The sequence below is a fragment of the Gallinula chloropus genome, assembly GCF_964237585.1.
Source record: "Gallinula chloropus genome assembly, chromosome: 5".
Lineage (NCBI taxonomy): Eukaryota > Metazoa > Chordata > Aves > Gruiformes > Rallidae > Gallinula > Gallinula chloropus.
In genome coordinates, this window is record NC_140090.1 from 60,329,285 (window position 1) to 60,352,503 (window position 23,219).

The window sequence follows — 23,219 nt, forward strand, 5'->3', positions numbered from 1 at the left end:
GGGGGGTGGTGTGGGTGTATTTTTATTTGTTTTGGTGTGGCTTTTTTGCTTTTTAAACATGAGATGGGCTAATGTGCTAAATGAGAAGGAAAAGAGTGAATTAATGGACACAACACAAGCTTTACTTACTTAAGAAGCTATGCTTAAAAACTCCAGCCTTTTAGGACAAACTAGATATTTATTTAATCAAAACCATTTGCAGAACTTAAAATCAGAAGCTACACAATTGGCTGCAACAAAGGCACATGTTCTCTCCTTTCCAAATAAAACCACAACTGAGAACTTATAAAAGAGTTTTAGGACTTCCACAGGAAGATTTTTCTTTTAAAACACAAATTTGCCAGTTTTTACCACTGATCACAGGAGTTACCTGCAAATGTGAAAAATGCCTTTGTTTTTAATTCTTTATGAGGGCCCTACAAAAGCTACAACATGAAACTATCACCTGTGTTATACCGTAGAACATGTTAAAATTCACTGGAAGAACACGATGGATCTGAACAAGGCCTTAAGGAAAGTCAACATAAAGTACGTGTAAGATACATCTCGAAGATCTGATGTCAGTCATGTTTGTGGCCTGTAGTCTTACAGGACATTTGCACATTCAAACACATGTTCTGCACCGGAATCTGATGACTCTTCTAGGACCTTGAAGACACCCATTTTTTCCTTTTTCTTTTTTTCAGAGGTCTTCATTTGATCTAGGGTTAAAACAAAACAAAGATAAACAATGACAGGTGACATGCCTGCAACCTTACTGATGCATACAAAGTTGTATGCATTTTTGTTTGGATTTGGAAAACAAGCTGATCAAATAATTTTCTCCATCAGTTTGCTATTAGAAGTTTGTACCTGAAAGTATTTTCCAGTTCTGTACTTTATTAAAGAAGTCCAACAGCTCTGGCTAAATCAGAATGGAGGTAAGTAGTTTTAAGATCTGCCTGAACTAGTCTCATTTTCCTAAGAAAACAGAATGCAGTAAACCTATTCAGTGGCTATTTCATACTTAGGATAAACACAGAAAGTTGTGGCTCTGCTAAGCAATACTCTTTTCTAAAGTTCCAAGACTTACAACATTAGCACTTGCAATCACGATGCTGTCCTTCCAGTGAATATAAAGCTAATGAAAAAGTATTGTCTCTATCAAATTTGATAATTATGGCTTACAGGGGTGAGAGGTGGTATTTCAATTTCTAAAGCATTCAGTGCAGTTAACAGTAGTAAATATTCCTTACGTAATGCTAGACTAATATCTACACTGGTATCTTTGGATAAACGTTTTTTCAGTATTTTAATATACTAATCTTAATTTGTGTAGCCAAGAAAAAAAAAAAGACTATGCAACCATTTCAAACATGATGCAAACTAATAACAAAATAAATTACACTTTCCCCAACTTGAAAGGTGAAATCAGATTGTTTCACAGCCTGAACTTGTAAAGATAAACTGTATTATCAATGCATCATGAATAGTTTTCTGTATTAGCAGTCAGTTAACTGAAATAAGCAGTTTTATAAAACAATTTTAGACAATGCAGTAAAAAAAAGTACTCTTAAGGCAAACATCATTTTACTCAAAATATACAGCACACCTATGTAAGGATAGCTATTATTTTTACTTCTAAATTCTGTAATGACTATTTTTTCCTGCCTCTGCTTCAAAGCTTCTCTCTCCTAAAGATGCTGAAAGAAACAAAGCATACTGCATCTACTGTTTAAATAAGCTGGGTAAGAATTTTTTCCTTTCTCAGAAAAATTCTGTAATGGTTTTCTTTAAATTCTCTTATTATTTCTTCAGCTAATCCTACTGGAAATGTCAGCACAGAGGTCAAAGGGAGTTCTTCAGATGTATAGCACAGCTGTAGGTGAGTGAAGCTACAGAAGCTTTCTACCTATAAAGACTCTTACAGAATATGAATTTACTGTTCAACACACAGAAAAATAATCAAAAAAATTCTGACTTACCAATAAGATCACTTCTATCCAAGAGTAACTCTAAGTCTTTATCACTGATTACTTTTTCTCTAGATCCTTTAACCTCCCTGTTGAGGAAGAAATAATGTCTCAATACAGATAAAAAGCATGTTACAGTTAGAATTAGTTTTGGCACACAGCAGAATCTTTAGGACTTTCTGCTGTGAAGGTCCAGAGACCACAGGAGAGCTAATGACAGCTGCTCGCGAGCCAGTTACAGGCTCATGGTCCAAGGAAAATATGAAACCAGCATACCTCTCATAGTCTCTGGATTTCAGTAATTCTATTAATTCCTGAGGATCCAGGCAGCTCTTTGACTGTGCTAGACCAGATTTGCCACCTTTAAACTGATCTGTAGAAAGGAGAAGTTTTAAGAAAGGACACAGAGACAAAAAAATAAAACTGTAAAATGTTAAATCAGTATTGGATGCATATACTAAATTACTCTTGCACATCAAAACTAATGCTATGTTTAATTGTTTTAGCCCTCAGGTAACACACCTTACGCTAATAGCTAAACTGGTGGGAAAAAAAAGTCAGAGGTACACACGAGTTTACATGCAGGCCTTTCACCTTCTAGCTGCTGCATGCAGAACTGATTGAAACACCAATTCAGCAGCCACACAAGCACGCACAGAGAAGGAAAGTCATTGGTTCTACTTACAGTAAAAACACTGTAAATAAAGTTAGATGCTGGAGGCTGAAGTATTTTTTCCCCCTTTGTATTGTAAGCTGGTTGAAACAAAGTAACCAGTATTAACCACAAGATAGACATGAAAGACGTGGTTTGCAGGGAGAACATCCCCCAGTTCAATGGACTCCCCTCCAAGAACTGGCTGTTTCTCTGTGAAGGGGAAATCATACACAAGATCGAGAGGTTTGAGCTACAAAGATTCCCCTTCCCCCCATTAACATCTCTGGCTGTGACACACAGGATCCAGGTCCTGTCACACGTTATTAGTGATACAGTCCCTCCCTTCTAGTTTTCAAAGTGCCACGAATTATATGGCATTGAACCAGTGCTGCACAGGTCTTGGCTTGCAATAGCAGTGACAGAGAAAACTACAAAAGACCCTATAAAGCAGCTAACACTTTAAATAGAAGTTGTGTCAATCACTTCTGCTTAGTGTGACATCTACTGATTTAACTAAAATCATGCTGGTTCTCATACAGTTTCTTATACAGCTTTCTTCAGACAGATGCACAGGACAGAAAGAGTAGCCAGGTGCTAAGGCCAAAAAAGCATTCTGTTTTGCAACAAAATCCAGTTGTTAAACTCCAGTATGTGTACTGTACACACCCTACGTGGTGAAGAACCACTAAAAGGCCTGATTTAAGCAGGCTTTGTGATATCCCTTCACTCTGAAGTCCCAACACTTTTTTAGGTATTCAAAATTACAGAACCCATTATATCACCTTTACATGTACACACTTAATTGGTTATTAACATGCCTACAGAGTCAGACAGCAGTCCTGTAAATCAGAGCAGTGGCAAACATTACAAATAAATAGGCTAAGACCAGGATAAAGAAAACATCTAGCAAAGAGTAGCTAACCTCACCCAAAACCAGAGGCAAACCACCGCTTAGGCTTGACAAGCACTGCACTATGCAAAAGTTAGAGGTGTTAATACAAATTCATCATCTCCTTTTAAGTTTAATATAAGGCTTATTATTGTCAGAAGCCCATACCAAGTTAGAAGAATCTTAATTTTTCAATTGAGCTCAGTGCCTGGAAAATGCTATAGGGAGTTACTGTCCAAATATTACAAACAGATTAAGCTATGGAAACAAAGCAGGATTCCTACAGGACCCAAACAAGAAAAATCTACCCTCAAAAGAGATAATTCAACACAATCACTTCCTAAAAACTTTCGATTATGACCAGCTGTATAATCAGAAACACAAGAATAATCACCATTGTTTTGGTCATAAACCCAAAGATTATTGCTCTAGTCAGCACTGGTTAACTGTTCAAACAGCACTACTCTATAGTGGATATAACATACCGTTCTTAGAATTCAGGACAGATGCAAAACAGGATGCTGGTACCTTCTGCCACTTCTACAGCTCTAAAACCACCGTAATCTCAAGCAAGATTAGTAGGAATCCCCCAGAAAACAACTTTTTATAATCTACTCATGCTCCCAGTTTTAATAGGAACACTCCCCTACTCAAGCAAGTTTGTGGATGCAACTAGAAGTCTCCTGCTAAGCTTCACATCATGGAACACTGTCATTAGGTAGGCATATCACTCCAAATGAAGAATTGTAATAAAGTGCAAACTAAGATTTTTATCTGCTTTTCAATTTATATTCTGGTTCATGTATCTTAAAAAGATAATCAACTCAGACGTATCATCTAGCCCCAGCATTTGCAATGATAATAGTCCAAAAGTATTTGGGTCAAGCCAGCTATCAATCTTGCTGATGCTGATGCGCTGCCAACCAGCCCAGAACTATACTCTTACTGCCTGATTATACCTAGATTTCTTCCAGGCAGGCTTACTGTCCCAACACCTTTTTTTTCTCCTTACCTACTAGCAAAGGAGTAGTCAGAGCACTGATTCCAGAAATACTGGAAGTGCTTCCTGTTGCAGAAGTGATCTATAATGGGACACAAAACTATCGGAGAGTGCCCAAAGCAGGGCAACAAGAATTGTGATGGGTCTGGAGGGGAAGTCTTAGGAGTTGAGACTGAAGTCCCCATGTTTGTTCAGCCTGGAGCAAAGGAGACTGAACTGAGACTTCATTGCAGGTCTATGGTTTCCTGATGGGGAGCGAAGCGGCACATGCTGATCTCTTTTTGGTGACCAGTGATAGAACTCGAGGGAACAGTATAAAGCTGCAACAGGGGAAGTCTAGGTTGGATGTTAGGAAGAGTCTCTTTACTGAGAGCATGGCCAGGTACTGAAACAGGCTCCCCAGGGAAGTGGTCACAGCACAGAGCTTGACTGAGTTCAAGAAGCATCTGGACAATGCACTCAGTCCCATGCACTCGATGTGACGTATCTGGCCGTGTGTGGAGCCAGGAGTTGGACTCAATGATTCTTATGAGTCCCTTCCAACTTGGGATATTCTACAATTCTAAGAATGCATTTTGAAAAGTAATACTATATAGCTACTTGTTGGGAGGATGAAGCTTTTTGAGTCTAGGAAAAAAAATACTAACTCATCACAAAGCAGAGCAGTAAAGAGTTCTCTTGAGATTTAAAGCAGCAACACACTTAAAGCAAGTTATAGGGGAAAGATACTAACTTTTGTGGATAATCAGTTTCTCCAGCTTCCTCTTGGCAGCAGCCCTCTCCACAATTTTCTGGTCAATAGTATTTGCTGTCACAAGACGATAAACCACCACTGGCTTTGTCTGGCCAATTCTGTGACATCTGTCTTGGGCCTGCAAGTCTGACTGGGGGTTCTAAATAGATGAGGAAACAAGTTAGCTACACAAATAACCTTTTTTTCCTTTTAAAAAAACAAAATAAAACATACCACAAGCAGCTTTTTCAATAGTGAGATCAGAGTCAGAGCTGAAGCAAAAATCAGGGCATCCATGGAGAATAGGAGTGTCTTCACTCAAACTCATTAATGAGAAGCTCTGCTCCTATAGCTGCACAGCCAGAAGAAACTAACTAGCCTGAACTGCTCCTGCACTATGAGCTGCTGTTTTCATCAGATGGACATGTTTTTTATCACAGACTTAGCTGAGGGTGTTAGTTGTAGGTCTGTGAGGCGTTTGGGTATTTTTTGAGGATAAGAAAAGGTATTTTAAAAGTCTTCAGCTATTTCTGAAGCCACTTTAGCTCTCCTGAAGACGAACAGTCACGCAAACAGCGGAGCTGTCTACTAAATTTAAAATGAAGATGTAGAGGTCCTCAGTCATTTGCTTTCATAGCTCTTTTCAGACTCACAGAAGCAGCAGAATCTTAGCTAGCTAAAACACATGTAGCAAGTCAGAGGAGGAAGTTCTAGTACTAACATGGCAGCTGTTGGAAACAGGAAACCTGTAGAAGTTCAAGCTACATTCAAACTTAGATAATAAATTAAAAGAAGGAAACATATCTTCAATAGTAACATAGAAATCCCTCCTGCTTTTGATGTAACTCAGGAGAGCAAACAGGCTAGTTTTGGACTAAGCTAGGACTTCTCAAAGAAGAGTCCGCATATTTAATTTACAACATTTTTCATAAAATACTTATTATTATATTCATGTAACACCTTGCCAGAGTTATGGAAATAGTCTATACCATAATGTGTTAGTAAATTATTATCAAAAGCAGCAATAGAAAAAGCATTTTATGACACACAGGTTAACAGTCTGTCAACATACCCAGTCACTATCATATATGATAACTGTGTCTGCCGCAGTTAAGTTAATGCCCAAGCCTCCAGCTCTTGTACTCACTAAGAACAGGAAGACTTCAGGGTCAGTATTAAACTGATGCATCTGGAAGAGAATTCGTGTATTTAAAAAACAGCAGATGTATCAAACACAACATAGCTATTTTGACATGCATGTGTTTAAAAAGATGAACACAGGTAAGATAAAGCCTTAGTTTGGCTGCTATGCTGTAAGAAACATTGCATGCATTTGGGACAGGACCAGATCAACAACTGAAGCAACTGTTTTCTCATCTGATGATTCCAGTTGATGAGTTGTCCACAGAATGGACCAAGTGAAGCACAATTTTAATCTGTCACCTGCCATTTTTTCTTTATCTTCATAAACACTAGCACATAGTTTGGAGACCATATGGCAACTGCAGCACATCCCCTAGATACATCCTGTGTACTACTTCCACAAATGCATTCCTCTCTTACATCCCCATGAACCCTGAGAGGTGGTTTTCCAGAACCACCCTGCATGGCTGCTCTTCATGATAAATATATGCCTCAGGAGTAAGGCATGCTGTGCTCATTTGAAACCATTGCAAGAACAAAGGAATGCAGTGGAACAAATCCACATATCATTTCAGGCTGTAAGTCTACTTTATTTGGCATTACCCTGGCAGTATGCTCCCATAGATCCTGAATGCTAGGAAACAATCAGTGCAGGAATAAAACTGGGATCAGCAAGTGCCACAATCTAGATATATTACATACTTCATGTTTAGGCAACAGCGTACATGAGCACCCACCACTCTAGGCAGGCCTCAAGATGCTGGTTTGTAACACATTTCACTGCTTTAGTATTTCTGAGCTGCAAATACCAAAGCAGCAGCAAGGATGTCAGTTTTCAACATGTCTTGCCTATTAAAGGCTAAGTGCTGTGTGAAACTGTATTCCAGCATCACTGGAACAAGCAGAATTTGCTAACAGGCTCAAAGGGCATGTATATCTACTTACATTTTCTTCTCTCTCTGCGTACGACATAGAGCCATCCAATCGACTAAATTTGAAGTCTCTGAGATAACAATAATCCATCAAAATGTCAAGCATTAGAGTCATCTGTGAGAAAAGCAAGACCTAAAAAAAGCAGGAATATTACTTAATACCATTTTTTCCCCTTGATTATAAGGTAACAGCTATGCCCTCGCCCTCCAAAGTAACTGGCTTTACCTTGTGTCCTCTTTTTTTCAGTTCTGGAAGCATTCGGTCTAAGAGTAGAAACTTGCCTGAATTCTTTACTAGATCTTCATCAATCTGGGGAGAGAGGATCATATATTAGGAGGGAAGTTTATCAAAGATTTACCCAACTCAGACACCAACAAAAGTTGTCTGAAAGCTTCTCACAGAAACAGGTTTGTACCATCATTTACCTAAAAGCATTATAATTGCTAAAAATAGCGTTGCTTGCAAACTACAGTCAGTGAAACCATGATGAAACTAAATCAAACCCAACCTCTTTATACAATCTTTTTTTTCCTTTCTTAAAATTAATTAATTTTCATCCAATTTCAGGAAAGAGAAAGCCTGATGATTTAATTTTTTCCACATGGAAAAGATGGTTGCTTTTATCCCAGACTGGAATTAATGCACAAGGCTTCCACCTACTGGACACAAAGCAAGCAATGAATGAACAAGTTACTAGGTATCTGCCAAGTGACAAAAAGTTCACAGAAAAAGTTTTCACACTGCTACCTTAGACCCTATTTTTACTCAAGAGATTTTGTTACCTCTAGTTCTTGCTACAAGCTAAGAGCAGGTACAAAGAAACTTCCTAGGCACAAACCATACAGAAGCCACCTGATAATCCCCAACCCAGTTGCAGTTTTCTGAGCAGGTAACTAGTAGCTCCTGCAAGTGGTGCCAACTGTCAGTCTACATTTTCTACACATTAACTAATTTCCCCTCCTCGTCACCCACAACAGGCTTTCTGCTTTTTATGCACTGAGTTTACATTGATAAACTTCCAATAACTTGCTCCCAAGTGCAGCTGAATCTGTTATCACTCACTGAACAGGAAACATGACTACACATGCCCACAAACCTACATTTACAATGTGCAAGAAACTTCTAGATTATGAAGAAATTTGAATTCAAGGGGTTTCCTATACTTCCAACTGTTTTACATAGATAAAGCTAACAGCCAACCTTTGGATATTTTTCTGTTTTGAGGAGGAAAAAAGGATGCTATATTTTCTCAGCACACGACCACGCTGTCCTTGCTACAGAGCCCTTTAACACTTCACACTTAAAAGTAACTACCGCATCTCCTGTGGCACGTATGATTTGTGTCACAAACTGTTCACCAAATTCAGTGCTTTTTGTTTTGAAAATTAACCTGTGTGAAGACAGCTTGAGGCAGATCCTAAAACACCTTGAGTCAACAGAACCCAGCTCCTGTTTGAATTCCATAACTTCACCCCCAGCAGCTAAACGCTGCCACAACGCAGAATTCTACAGCATCCCTACGCAAAGGCTAAACGGGCACAGAGGCTGAACTGGTCTCTGCAGCAGGAAGCTTCAAATAATGATTCAGTACACTGCTGGAATTCAGCTGGGAGGTGTAAGCCAAATACACTGAAAATGCTCTTTGCTGTCAGCTCACAGTCTATTGCTTTTTAATGCCTAGAATAATTTCTCTCATAATCCTTTTAAAATGCGTACCTTGAATTGTTGTGTAGCAGGGTCCAATGGATATTCAATAAGATAGGGGTGATTACAACATTTCCTCAGTAGCATCATAACATTCTGCAGTTTAAGATTCACCTCTGAATCCATGGGAATGCTTACTTCTACCACTGGCCTTGAAAAGATATTTCACCTTATTAGTACAGAAAGCGTCACCTTATGCTACAGACACTGAAAAGAAAAAATAGTAAAACTAAAAAAATCAAGCAATGGATTCACACGCTGTGTCCTCAAAATTCCTCACTGTTAGCAAAGCTATTACCAGGTGAAACACCTTAGCACCACACTTGAAACCGAAGGCACAAGGTTTTGTCATTATTGCTTTAAAATACACAAGGGTAGTAAGCAGTAATTAGAAGCATAGAAAACCAATTTGTGCACATCACCTGGAGGGCAACAGAAGCAAACCCACTCTAGAAAAAATGGTCAGATCTCTTGTGCTTAGATGCACTATTCTAAATTCAGATCTCTGCCTATCCCATTTTGGCCACACATACACATGGGCAGGATCCACAACACATACAGCTATTTAGCTCTTCCATGTCCAAGTACCATCTCCAACCTAAGAGATCCATACATCCCATAAAACTAATACAGACATACATTTAAGTATCTGTTCTTGCAAAACACACTGGACTACAATAAAAAAAAAAGTCTAGTAAAATGAATACCCTTCCTGTAGAACCCTGAAGATTAACCTGATTTTCCTTAATGCCCAAGGCACTTTAAATTAGTTTAGAGCCAGCAATAGACCTTGCCAAACCCAGGAATGAATATGGTTCCTCAGCTTCCTCCCCGAGTCCTGAACCTCAGCTCTGGCCTTAAAACACAAGAAAGTGACCGATACCTGTTGTCAAACACCAAAACCCATGCAGGCAATTTGGATTTCAGGTCTCAGGTTAAGCCTACAAAACTTAACTAGGAAACTACGCCTCCTTTTTCTCTAGTATGGAGCACAAACTTTGCTTGAAGCACTCCTGAGTAATTCCACAAAAACCTATGAGTTAACTGTAGCTAGCATTATCCCTTGTCCTGTCTTTGAGCCAATCTCAGATTTATCTGTGAATGTAATTGGACACTGGAGAAGGTTTACCTGAACCTTCCAAAGACTGCAAAACCTAGCAACAAGCCAAGCTCTTCAGCTCTTTGTCCTCTTTGCTAGCTGTAGCCAGGACCTAAGCTATTACAATGACATTTCAACTACCAAATAACTAAGATGAAGCAATTCTCTGTCTGGCACTCAGTACTATCTTATACCTTGAAGTTTTGGTGGAACCACTACTAAAATGTTTGAACAGCCCAAAGTAATTACATTTCACACTAGGAGATTGTAGCTCTTTATGGATTATTGTCACAGGACCTATCCAAGACTGTGACTAACAAATACAAACACTCAAGACACAATTTTACTGCTAGAGCCTGCGAAGGGTAAAAAAAGAAGTTTTTAGGACCAGCACCTCTCTTTCTCTACTTCATCTTGCATTTTGGTGATCAATTTTTCCAAGTCATCAGCTGAACCATTATGTTCTTCACAGTAATCCACCATTTTTCGACTACGGCGTTTTGGCCGGCCTGTAGGACTAAACTCAACGACTTCTTCCTGTGGGAAATGATAAAGTTCCCATCAACAGCAGATAAGCCTTCAAATCTGATACTATGCTGACTGAAGAATTCTCAATACTAAAAAGAGGTCTCAGTGACATGCATAATAATCAGCATCTATTAAGTTTGCTAAGTAAAAAAATGCAGCCCAAGTTTTAGAGGTCTACAGATGCACATTTTGAATGCTTCTGCACTTGGATCTTACTGATTTTTACATCACAAACTGCCAACTCTGAAAATTGTCTTCTCCCTGCCCCTCAAAGTAATCAGGACCATATTTACAATCATAGTGTATTAGCTCTGTGCCCACTGAGGCCAGTCACAGTAACTGCCATTGAATAAGATAAAAGGATTAGACTAATCATTTCAACAGAAAGTGGGTTGAGTTACAACGACAGTGAAGCAATACCACCATAGCAGAGGGCTTGGAACTAGAAGATCTTTAAGGTAGGTCACTTCCAACCTAAACCTTTCAGTGATTCTATAATGCAATACCAATGTGATTTTGCCTATAAACCATCAATAGCAATTACATTTCTAGTGCCCGTATTAGTAGATACCTTGTTATTTCCAAGAAGTTTCCTAATGGTGCGATTTACAATGGCAGTATAGAAAGTTTCTTGCTTCTTTGCTAGTGGTGCATATACCACAACTTCTCGTTTAGGAGGAACCTCAAGAGCAACGTCAGATTTCAGTCGTCTCAACAGGAAAGGTGTCAGAATCTGAAATGTTGAGCCGATGTGTTACAATCAGTCAAAGCTCTCAACATGGCTATTTTAAAAATAAATTAAAAACCACATACACACCCATACACACAAACAAACAGGTCTTCTGATACAATGCTATTCTGACAATTAAAGTGAAGGACTTAATTTACGGAGTTCCGTATTTCATATTTTTAGTATGGACGCTACTCTAAAACTTTCAGAGACATGCTACGAATCCATGGGTTCAAACAACACAGCCATTGACGTTTGAGAAATTCTCAAGCATCTAATAAGGGTGCAATAGTAGCTATACAGGATTTCAAATTATTTTAATTAACTGAAAGTACTTTCATTATTGAACAGGTCATTTTGATCGTTGTCTTTTTTATATCAAGTTATTCCAAAAAAGCCTGGAACCTTTAGCCAAAATAAATCGTCACTGACAATTGCATCTAGATGTAAGCTGATGGTGAGAGATATAAATCGTGATAGGAAAATGATAGTTCTGTAAGCATTTATTTCCACATACACCCTTAAAAGAGTTTTGAGTGTTAGTTTGAAGACTAGCACATTATACAATTAGTTTGCCACAGGGTTTTTTGTTTAACACCCAAAAATTACCTAAATTCCTTCAATTATCTTTCAACAAAATATACATACTGATTAAATCTTCTGGCAAACAGAAGCAAGTAACTGCATTTAACTAAATATTCAGTTCCATGTATAAAGATGAGTCATTATGAAAGAGATGCATTGTTCTTTTCATCATTTCTAAAATGCTGTAAACACTGAAAAAACCTCACGAGTCTAAGAAGGTCCAGAAGTAGCACAATAAAAGCCTCAGACCCAGAATTCAGCTCCATAAACAAAAATGACACACTTCTTAGTAATTATCAATGCTAGAAATAAACCATTAAAAACAACAAAGGATAAGCTAAAACCTGATGCAGCATATGCAAGATGTTTTGCTCCCTTTCTTTAGCAATAATATCCTCAGCAGTTTCTGTAATGCTGGTAATATCAAACCAGGATTCAAAGCTATAAAAAAAAAAACAAAGAAAAACAAAAGAAATGGCTTGCTTAAATAATTTTAGAATAATAGCAATTAAGTATACTATTCTTCTCTTATACTGCAATTTAAAAAACCCCAAATCACTGATATCCATTGTTAATACATTTAATTCAGGCACTTGAGATTTTAGTCAACTGGTAAAAGTACTTGTATTAGAATATTCAGTATGATCTGTTACACTGCATCTAGTTTACATATTTTTCAAAATTAGTCTGAATACTGTTTTGGCAACGTTCTTTCATATGACCCCTACTTCAGCCAAGGATCCATCACCCATGGGTTAGTCCCACATCTGCAGCCTTACACAGCTTTCTCCAGCACCTCAGAAAAACTCAAGCAGAACCGGGTACTTAAGATTAGAAAAACATCTCTCCCAGTAAATGCTCACATCTTATCTCAGAGTTAAGATTCCACTATCCAGAGCTGACAACTACTACCTTACTTTCTGAAACAACAAAGTGTGATGGCAAGACACATTTCAAAGCCTTTACCACCAAATAATCATACCTAATTACAACCACACCATAAAACAGCTCATAAAACGCTGATACAAGTTTAATTATTAAAAGTCACAACAATGCCCGAAAAGAACAAAGGGGGGTAGCTTTCACCATCAAATTGCAACCTACCTTTTCAAATCATCAAACACATCTGGCAAAAGGAAGTTAAGCAACGACCAAAGCTCTGCCAAGTTGTTTTGCAGGGGAGTACCAGTCAACAGGAGTTTATTGTCTGCATTAAACTGTTTCAATTCTCTGATAAGGCGGCAATTCATATTTTTAATCCTGTGACCTTCATCAACTATCAGGTATTTCCAGAAGCAGTGCTACAAAAAGAACAGATATTTCGGTAAACCTTAGCTTTACTCCGTCAAAACACGTGCCAGGCGAGATAAGCAGCACTACTACAACTGATACGGCCCACTACAAAGATTCTATTTACTGTTTCTCACTCTGGCAGACTAGAAGAGCTGAGTCCAAACAGTTAATGCCATGTATCTGCTTCATGGTGACTGCGTTTATAAAACTTAGTTTAACTGTAATCAGCTAAGAAGCTCACCCATCTGAAACAACCATCCACGATATTTACACACTTAAGTACAGATTTTACTCCAAGTCTCCCTTGCCATCACCTACAGACACATGACAAGAGAAGGTATGCTCTACCTGCTTTACTTCACTTTCTGGAGAGCACTGTGCCTGAAGAACTTTCTAAGCGTAAAGTTCTGGAGCCTCTATTATCAGGGAAGCAGAAACGAATGCCAATATGAATGCTACAGTATGACACCTGCATAGGCAGCACGTGTGGGCTTGGTTTCTTTTACCACATGGAAAAGCACTGCTGTTAGTGATGGGGCACAGTGCCTGTCCCAGGACTTTCATACCTGCAGAGCATTTCTGTCTCGCATGGCTATTTCAAAGGAAGTAATGACCACAGGATGGATTTGCAGTGATCCTTGTCGCCCATGAATTTTACGAACCAGTTTACGACGTTCCTGCTGAGCTCCATGATAGAGCATTAGTGGAATCTGGAAAAAAGAAGTTTTAGAAGTCAGGCAAGCTAAGCTCATTTAAACCTAAACAGAAAGATAGCAGAGACAATCAGCTCTGTTACAAGAAGGCTGCAAATACATAGCAAGTTATGGCACGGTGTACAGTAACCACATAAACAATTACAATTAAACTGATGTTTATATAGAGACAATTTCAAGGTAAAGAATTAGAATAAGAATCAAATAATTACTTTTTAAGATTAAGGAAGAAAAATAAAAACATTCATTTTTTTTTACCTCTGGAGTAAATCTCTTAAATTCGGACATCCAATTTGGAAGAGTAGACAAAGGACCACACACTAAAAATGGACCAGGGACTCCTCGTTCCACCATCAGTGCTATTGTTGCAATACACTGGATTGTCTTCCCCAACCCCATTTCATCAGCTAAAATGCCGTTGATACCATTTTCCCAAAGCATCTGCACACAGAAGAAGCATAAACACAGAATAGCCAACACACACTATGAACAACAGACATCTTGAGGAATGTAAAACCTGTAGCTCTCTACTAGGCACAACTTTATATTATGACAAGTAAGATTTCTCCATCATGAAAATACAAGCAACTTATAAACCCCAGTGCTTCATAAATGGGGGTATGCACTCCTAGTCAATTACGCACCTGAGTAGGAGGCAAAACCAGGAACTGTATCAGAGGAAAGGATGTAAATTAGCATTACAGCACAAAGCACTCTAAACTGCAAGTACAGCTCACACATCCTAAATTTTTACTCACGCCAGCTCCACAGAATTCCCTTACACACCACCACCCTCCCCCTCACAAAATAAGTTATTGTGCTTATGTTTGTTTTTTCTGTTTGGCTTCTACAGGCACAGCTACTTCACCACAGGAGAGAAGTGCAACACAGCTGGCTGCTCCAAAGTTCTTTGGGCAGACACTGCCTATTCTGACAAGTGGCAGAGCAACCTCTCACAAAGAGCAGAGAGACAGACACAGAAGTGTGTTTTGGCTACACTATATACTTATTCATAAAGAAAGTTATTAAAACTGAGAGCCCAAGGAAGCAGATTTATCCACTCCCAGAACATGCCTGTCTTCTCTACGCACTTCCCAATGGCAGATCAGAATGAGCAAGTTTGGTGGCACCCACTTGTGAGCGCAGCCTAAGCCTGTTAAAACAGGCTACACGTACGCTTGGGGGGAAGAAAAAGAGAAATCTAAAGGAAATACGAGATCAGTAACAAAAACTTAGTTCTGTCTGGCTCTGCTATTTAAAAAGCAAAGTTGTTCTAATTTGGCTCGCAAACAAAACCAGGTAGAAAATTAAATTTGTATGTGGGCAAATTTTACAGCTAGTTTCTTTAGCTTTTTATTTCAAAGGTTAAAGATTAATCATTTTAAAAACACTGTGTTAATGTTACTAGTTTTTTTCCAAGATACAAAGAACGGGAAACTTATCCATGTCAGGCCTGCAAGGCCTTTAAACACTAGAGGTGTACGGGTATTAAAAGCCCTTGAGAAAGAAAAACAAGTCTGTCCCTTAGTAGTACGCATAGTCCTACTTTATCTGTAAGGACAGACTGAAAAGACACAGAGTTAAACAAGAACAGATGGAGAACACCAACCAAGAAGTCTAAAGAAACATTTAAAAACACAAATATCCTCCCCACTCTGAAACATTCTATCTGCTGTTTGACAAGCTTCACCTTCCCTCTACTTACTACCATCACAGACTTCTAATGTCTCTTCCCCTCAATTTCTGTTTACAATCAGCAACAGATTCATAATTGCTCCGTACCCTTAGCCACTCCATGCCTTCCACTTGGTACCACCTCATTACACCTCCAGTAAAAATCTTTGGCTGCTGAAAAGGCACTGGTTGTCCATTGAATTTCCGTACTGGATCAAGAAATTGCTTGGCACTGTGTCGCACAGCTTGACACAATCTATCCTTAATGACACTATTTGAGTCTCCATTTTTCTGCAGGTCTTCTGGACACAAGTTGTTAGAAGAGCTTTCATCCTATAGAAGGAAGTTCAAGGAAGATGTGACAAGCAGAATGCACATCAAAGCACAGCTAGAACATACTTTTGCCCAAATTACACCAGTCTTTATGTGCAGAGAAGTAAGCCAGCCCTGACAGATCTATTCTGAGAAACTGTCAACTCAGGAGTAGACTTTAGAATTAATATTACTATGTAGGTAGATGGCAACATGCAAATTTCAATGCCTTACATGCAATCTTTACTCCTTTAGAACTGAAGTGCAGTAATAGTTACTGAAGCGACTGAGCTTATAATTTTGTACCCATAAAAGCAAGCAGACTTAAAGCCTTCCTCACAGCAGCTGGCATGTCTTCGTAGATTCCTATTTCCTTTATTTTCAAAACTACAGGCCTTCTATAATGTATGAATACATTCAAATTTATTTTTTAAATAAATGAATCTTTTGTACATTGTATTTCTGAAAATAATTATTTAAGTCCATTCACTTGCACTACTGTTTTAAAACTTCCAATTCAGGGCTTCAGTATCCAGCAGGTGCATTTATTTACAGGTAAACTTCCAAGATTTGCTATAAAATATAAAGAAGCCCTCTCTCCCTTTGGCCTTAACACACCAAAACCTGCAATATCATGTGTCAACATACCTGACTTTCCACTTTGCTTTTTTTTGCCACTGAGAGTATTTCCTGGAAACAAAGGAAAACAACAACTATGCTTATATGCTTTTTAACCTTAAAGGCTACAACAACTTGCATTTCACGAGATCTTTTAATTCAATAATCTTTAAATACTTTAAAAAGCTTTCCATACTACATCATTAACGGTACAAGTAACTTCAAACAAGGGCTTACAAAAGAGAGCAGATTCCAATGACAAAGGCTAACTGCAAAGTCAACTGGTGATGTAATCTCTTCATAGCTTGCCTCCTTAAAGACTTATTAAAAAAAAAAAGCCTATCTGAATTCTACAGATCTGCCAACACTGCTCGTTACATAGGTCTTTGTTGGAAGACAGACATACACTATAGACAGCCTACTGTTGGTTGATAATCTGTGATAGCAGCATACAAACACATTGCTCTAACACACAGCGTCACACAGATTGCCTTACCAGTTAAAATTTGTGTGACAAAAATACAGACAAGCCTATTTCTCATTAAGGCCTACCTCTTTGGACATGATCTCCGAGATGTTGTATGTCACATCTTCTCTCCCTCTCTTCTTTTTTGCACCTGTAAGATAACATTTGAGTTCACAGAGCACATCCAGCATTAAAGAGACTAAAAACACCAGGCAAAAGGCAAAGCTTGATACACTACCTGATTTCTCCTCTTTGCCATCAACTGGATTTTGACCCTAAAAAAAAAAACATAGGAAAAGGTTCATCTGCTGCATCCCTGTCACGACACAGATAAAAACATGCCTTTGAAAGCTTCTTGAAACACTTTAACTAGAAAGCAGTTCTTAAAAACACAAGGGGAAAAAAACCTTCCCTCCTTATATTTTTTATTACTCAGCACCTTGGGCTGAAAAAACTATTGTTAAAAAGCCTCCTCAAGATAAATTAAAACAATCTTCTTTAGTATATATCAGTCAGAAGCATCTCCTTAAGATGACTGTCATAGTAGGCAATTTTTAAGCTCTTTTAGAGTCTTATAGTTAAAAAAAAATATGGTATACTAGACAGATCCTGCAAGTCAAAACTGGCTAACCTAACTTCAGTTTATCTACATTGATCAAAAGTGACATTGCAATTTGTCACTTTTATTCACAATGTTGCATAAAATAGCTAGTTAATCTTACCTTGGCAGATTTTAACATCATCATCTCTCTCTTTTTTTCTAACTTCTCTTTCCTTCTCTGTTCCTAAAAAAGCCAAAACAAAACAAACAAAGAATCCCCCAGTTATCCTTCAGTAACACCCACAAGAGAAATATTCATTATAGAAGTGATAACAGGCATACATTATTTTGGTAAATGCAGCATTCTGTGTACTGAACAGATTTTGTCCCTGCAATCTCACCAAAAGCCTCTGTTTTGACAGAGTTTAAAATGATAAAGCAAAACTTGGGCAAGGAAGTACAACCGCCTTGAATTGCTTGTCTGTGAATAGTTTCGTCACCTCAATACAGGAAATTAAAAGGATTCCAGCAAAAATATTCCAATTGCAAACTCCTTAAGACCTCAGGTATTGCAGGAAGTTTTCCATGTATGCAGCTCCCCTTTCACTTTCACATACGAACACCCACGTTCAATGTGAAACAGAAAGAAATGTAAGCCCACAATGCTACTCAAAGAAAGAAATGTTTTTACATCTTGAAGAACTTAAGATTTTAATTCCATCTGCTATTTCTACTTGCTTAAAACAAGGGATAATGCTATTTATCAGATGTAGCAAGACAGTGCTGAAACATTCTATCAATCAGTTACAATGGGTTTGAGCTGACAGTTAAACTAGAAAAGTATCCTAGAGAGGAAGTTCCAGCAGTCTGTCAGTGTCACTTTTCCAAGAACATCATTACCCTAAGTCTTCTCCCAAGATTCTCCCTCTCAAGCTTAAACACTTAGAGGCTTGTCCATAAAGGTACAGTTTATAAAGTCAAGTTAAAGCTAGATATGAACTCAGAAGCCCATGGATTAAAAACAAAACCCACATGAAATAATTTCATGAAAGCTCTTGTTTAGGAGCAGCATGGCCTCAGATCATTGTAATTTATGTTTGTTTGAGGGAGGCCTAAATTAGCATCCTGAATTCACAGCCCATCCTTAGCCCTCAGTAATTAAAACAAATAGCCTGCCCAGCAGCTTCCTATTTGTCAATTCCTTGCATCTTATATCCTCTCTGGCTCCTTTAAACTTCGTGTATCATTTCAAAGATTTGTTTTTTTCTTACTAGCACTCAGGCCAACAGATCCGTAAAGGTATCAGTGCCACCTTCACATACTGATTTTAAATTGTAATTCATGCCCTTTCCAGCCTGATTTATCTATTAATTTGTAGAACAAATTCTAAATATTATGTAAAGCACAACTTTATTCCTGGGCAGTAGTTCCTGTGGATTTTCATGGCATTCTTGCCATCTTAACAGCATTTTTACTTTGGTTCAAGTAGCTGAATGGAAAAAAATAACCCCAAACTTAATGGTAACCCAACTTCAGAATCCCCACTGCAGACAATACACCTACCTCCAGTTGCTGCTGTTCCATTTTGGTTAGCAAGAATTTGGAATAGATGTTGCTTTTTTCAAGCAAATGTTGAAGCCTCTTGTAGCGCATGTCACTTGACTCCCTGTCCCAAGAAGCACGAGCCTAGCCAAAACAGAGATATCAAGTATTTATAGATGTGCCACTGTTAATGCTTTTAATAGGTTCTTCCACAGGGTAACAACCATCAGAAGGGAGAGGCTCCGTGTGTGCGACACGGACACACATCTAGAATTCCTGAGTGTATGGACTCACCTGTACCTATCAAGTGCTGCAAGATGTAAGTAACCGAGGGTTACATTCACTCACATACCGAAACAGAGCTCTGCCAAACACGTCTCCAGTGCAGCAGCACAAGACATTCAAGAGCTAGAACGTGTCTCAACTCCACGGATTTAGAGTAAAACGAAACTTTCGTTTATTTGCAGCCTGCAAAATTCGTGAGGAAAAAGCCCCAAGTACTAGTTGAGACTTCTGCATGTGCCAATTGCACAAGAGTATGGTTTTTCTTTATGAACAAGATATTCAGAGAGCTGCAAAACCATCATGCCTAATTTAGGGAGGCCAAGTCAGCTCCCAATGCGAGAACAGTAACTTCTACTTGCTTTGCTAACAAAACCCACATCTGCTTTTAGAAGTAACTCCTGTTGAATTTACTCAAGGCTATGCATTTAGAAGTCTGCAAATGACTCTTTTAAAACTCAGATCAAGACTTCCCAAAACCGTAAAGAACCATTCACCCTTCTGCATTCATCTAACACTGGCTTTTAGACTGAGATATCAAACAAGTGCAAAGGCACAAATTAGCATCTCCAAGAGAAACCCCCGGAAAGGCGGAAAGGCGAGATGGAGGGCTTTACAAGCTGCCTATCTATGCATCACCTTCAGAACACTGAGGAAAGGGCAGGCTAAGACAGGAAAGCAAGGTAATCTTCTTCAAATAAAGAGCCTAACAGGGAGAGAAAAAAGCTGAATCACCGGACAAACTGCGAGACACAGAAGCTGGGGAGCAAGATCGTCTCCCCCAGAAATCACATTTATTTTCCACAAGCAGTACTTCGTGTCATTCTTCTCAAGTAGGTATTACCATTTTCTTTTATGAGATGCAGATCTATCTTCTCAAGATCTTCCGGGGAAGAGATTGTCTTCTTGTGATTCTCCATACAGCTTGTATTTACTTCTGCTCTCCCCAGTTTCGTTTTCTTCTTTCAGGTGAAAAATACCTGAGCTCGGAAAGATCAACCCTTGGCAGCAATGCCAAAGAGAGAATAGAAATTAAACTACTTGATTTAGCAAACTGCTACTGCTCACTTTTCACTGTCGTGAATACAGCATCCTTCCACAGCAACTGGTCAATCCAAAGGACCCTTGATCAACTGCAAGATGGTTTCAAGATTTGAAAAGAAAACTCAAAGACCACAGCACTGAACTCTTGTGATTTCTCCACTGTGCCCTTTACATCATTTTTCAAGCTTTCAAAACCTGCTACTCTTTCATCACTCTACATTCTTGTTTATGTACACAGTAGTACCAACCATCAGCCCACAGGAAGAACAAGGGACACCTTTGTTAAACTGTTGTACAATCAAGTGGCAGGGGGTTGGCCGAAGCGACAAGCATAAAACCCCAGAAGCTTCAAGAACATCAACTGCCCCCCAAGATGCCCACAAGCCAAGGCTTAACAATACCAGTAATTTCCCTTGGTCTGACTGGCCCTAAATTGCAGAGAAAGGATGACAGAAGCACATGGGACTATGGAGCATTAACCTTGCAAAAGGTAAGCTCTGTGGGTTCTCAAGGAATGGAGAAAAAGAAAAAAAAACACACCAAAACAAGCCAACAAACACCCAAAAAACCGGAACACCCCAGTCCTATTGAACTATAGTGTTGTTACTGAAGTGGTTGGTTGTGTTTTTCATGCTCTTAGAATAATGCTTCAGAGTTTAAGACACCAGTCTCCTGTGGGCTGAATGCTAAACTACATAATTAACAGAAGAGAGGAAATTGAGAGCACTCGGAAGGGATAGGGGGACGTCGATTTCTCATTTCTCAAGTATTTTGAGTAACTGTATGGGCTCTTTAGAACACAATTCTCTAAACACCTAGGAGTTCTTTTAAGCTTGTATTCCCTTATGCCTGAAATACAACACCTTAAATAGCGTTCTGATATCTTGTTTATTTGCATCAGCACGGGTCTAGAAGCATTGTGTTTTCACACTGCCTCTCCAAAACAGACCAGCTATCATCAACCCATGCTTGCCATCAACATTTGAAAACGTTCATAGCAAGAGAAGACTCGAAACGCAGTAAGGATTAAGTGATTTAGGTTAGGGAGGTTATCACTTTCTTGAGGCAGCCTGCATTTCCTGCAACATAAGCAAACACAACTACACAAACCCACATCAACTCTCAGGACGCTTACAGGTAGGTTTTTTCCTGGGAACAGAGCCAGGTCAAGCAGCTCCTGCTCCCCTCAGCCTAGAGGAGCCCGCACATGCAGGGAAGAGCAAGAGGACACACCAGGAAAGAAACTGGCATAAACCAAATCCTTTCTGGCTGTTTTTTTTTAAGCTAGGCTACTATCCTGACACAGTTCTGCTGCGACCTTCAAACACCATCGCAAAGAAAGCGAGCTGCCAGTGAGCAGCTGCCTGACCTACACCTGCTACCAAAACCAACGCACGACCGGGCTTCTTTCTGGAGAGGGTAACTGGTACCTATGGGAGGGTCCTGCAGAGCTCCCAGCGAGCCGTTTGTGTGGTGGCTGCCTGCCGCGTTGTTCGCGCTTTCTCAGGAAAAGGAGCAAAAGAGGAACAGCAGCACTATGTACTGTTACAGAAAACGCAAACAATAGAAGTCTTGCGTTTCATATTTTACACAGAAATTCGGAAGAACGCGAACTTACTGCCCTTGCTGAAGTCAACTTACTCTCCAGACACGATACCTTAGATTTCCAGGCTCGGAACAACAACAGCAAACGAGGATGTAACCTCGGTGCACACTTAAAACACCTATAAAACTCATCGAGCTTCCTGCGGACTACAAGAGTTCCCCGTTAGCCTTCAAAACCCTCCCAGGGGCTCCCGCGGATGGCCACAGGCGCCGCGAACCGGAGCCCGCCGCTCGCCCGCCTCTGACGCTTGTTTGTTTTGAAATCCAGGGCGCGGCGCGCCGCCCGGTCCCGGCCCACAAGCCGCCGAGCCGAATAACGGCGCGGGCACGGCGCTCCGGGCCAGCCCAACCCACCCGCTGTGCGGGGACTGCCGCCCCCGGGCCTCCCCTCACCTTCTCCAGCATCTGCCGTTCCTTCTCCAGCCCCGCCGCCTCCAGCTGCTCCTCCTCCTTCAGCATGGCCGGTGTGATCACCGCCGCCTCTGCCTGCTCCCCCATCTCCGCTCCCAGCGGCTCTGCAACGAGGGCACAGTTACCCGCGGGGTCCCGCCCGCTGCTGCCGCCGCTACCGCCCGCCACCGCCCGCCGCGAGCTCTCACCGCCGCTGCTCGCCGTATTCTGGGCCGGCATGGCCGCGCGCCGAGGCCGTTGGGCGCGAAACGAGGCTGCACGCGCAGCTTCCGCACCGCCCAGAAAGCTTCTACCGAACTCCCGCGCTCGCCACGCGCCGCCCGCCTCGCGAGACAAAAAACCGCGCGCTGGACAAGTCGCGCGAGAAACCGCGGCGGTCTCGCGAGGCCACTCGCCCCGCCCCCTCCCCGGCCCGCCGGGAGCTCATCTTGGCACGTCCAGGCTCCGTTCCCTTCCCCTCACCTCCGCTCCCTGTTCCGCCTCCGGTCCCCGGGGTAGCTGCCCGCGTCGGGCCGCAGTGCGGGAGCGCTCCTGGGCTTCCCTCTTCAGCGTGGGGGCTCCGCTCCCTGCGGCGAGTCTTGGGGCTCCGGGGCCTCCGCCTGACGGTGACGCTTCAGTCACCGCGCTTCTCTGGCGTGCAGCCCTCGCTGGAAGAGCCGCCGGTGTCTGGCAGCGACGGCCGGGCGCAGCGTCGCGAGACTGGCCGGGCTCCCTCCCTCCTGCGCCCCGCTGCCCGCAGGAGCGCGCGCCGGTGGGTCGCGGCCGGC

At 40.6% G+C, this 23,219-nt stretch overlaps 1 protein-coding gene across 1 annotated transcript; it reads right to left on the reverse strand.

The window, feature by feature from the left end:
* Positions 1 to 164: 164 nt before the first annotated feature.
* Positions 165 to 23,065, reverse strand: HELLS (helicase, lymphoid specific). The gene is made up of 22 exons (XM_084264925.1): positions 22,915 to 23,065; positions 22,435 to 22,556; positions 19,132 to 19,254; positions 17,750 to 17,812; positions 17,266 to 17,302; positions 17,114 to 17,178; positions 16,592 to 16,633; positions 15,740 to 15,964; positions 14,216 to 14,398; positions 13,811 to 13,954; positions 13,056 to 13,252; positions 12,296 to 12,392; positions 11,208 to 11,369; positions 10,503 to 10,645; positions 9,022 to 9,160; positions 7,531 to 7,614; positions 7,318 to 7,437; positions 6,302 to 6,418; positions 5,230 to 5,389; positions 2,229 to 2,325; positions 1,965 to 2,041; positions 165 to 701 (listed from the first exon to the last, which is right to left on the reverse strand). Exons 2-22 carry the CDS (start codon positions 22,537 to 22,539, stop codon positions 586 to 588), a joined length of 2,496 nt encoding a protein of 831 aa, XP_084121051.1. The 5' UTR covers positions 22,540 to 22,556; positions 22,915 to 23,065; the 3' UTR covers positions 165 to 585.
* Between the last annotated feature and the right edge of the window lie 154 nt (positions 23,066 to 23,219).

What these genes read in the sequence shown, in the direction of transcription:
- HELLS (XM_084264925.1), bottom strand. Translation starts at nt 22,539, where the DNA reads ATGGGGGAGCAGGCAGAGGCGGCGGTGATCACACCGGCCATGCTGAAG. An exon ending in CGGAGATCATGTCCAAAGAG is followed by an intron (nt 16,634 to 17,113) that starts GTAGGCCTTAAT and finishes CTTTGTTTCCAG; the next exon opens with GAAATACTCTCAGTGGCAAA. An exon ending in GAAACTGATTATCCACAAAA is followed by an intron (nt 2,326 to 5,229) that starts GTTAGTATCTTT and finishes TCCTTTCTACAG; the next exon opens with ATCAGTTTAAAGGTGGCAAA.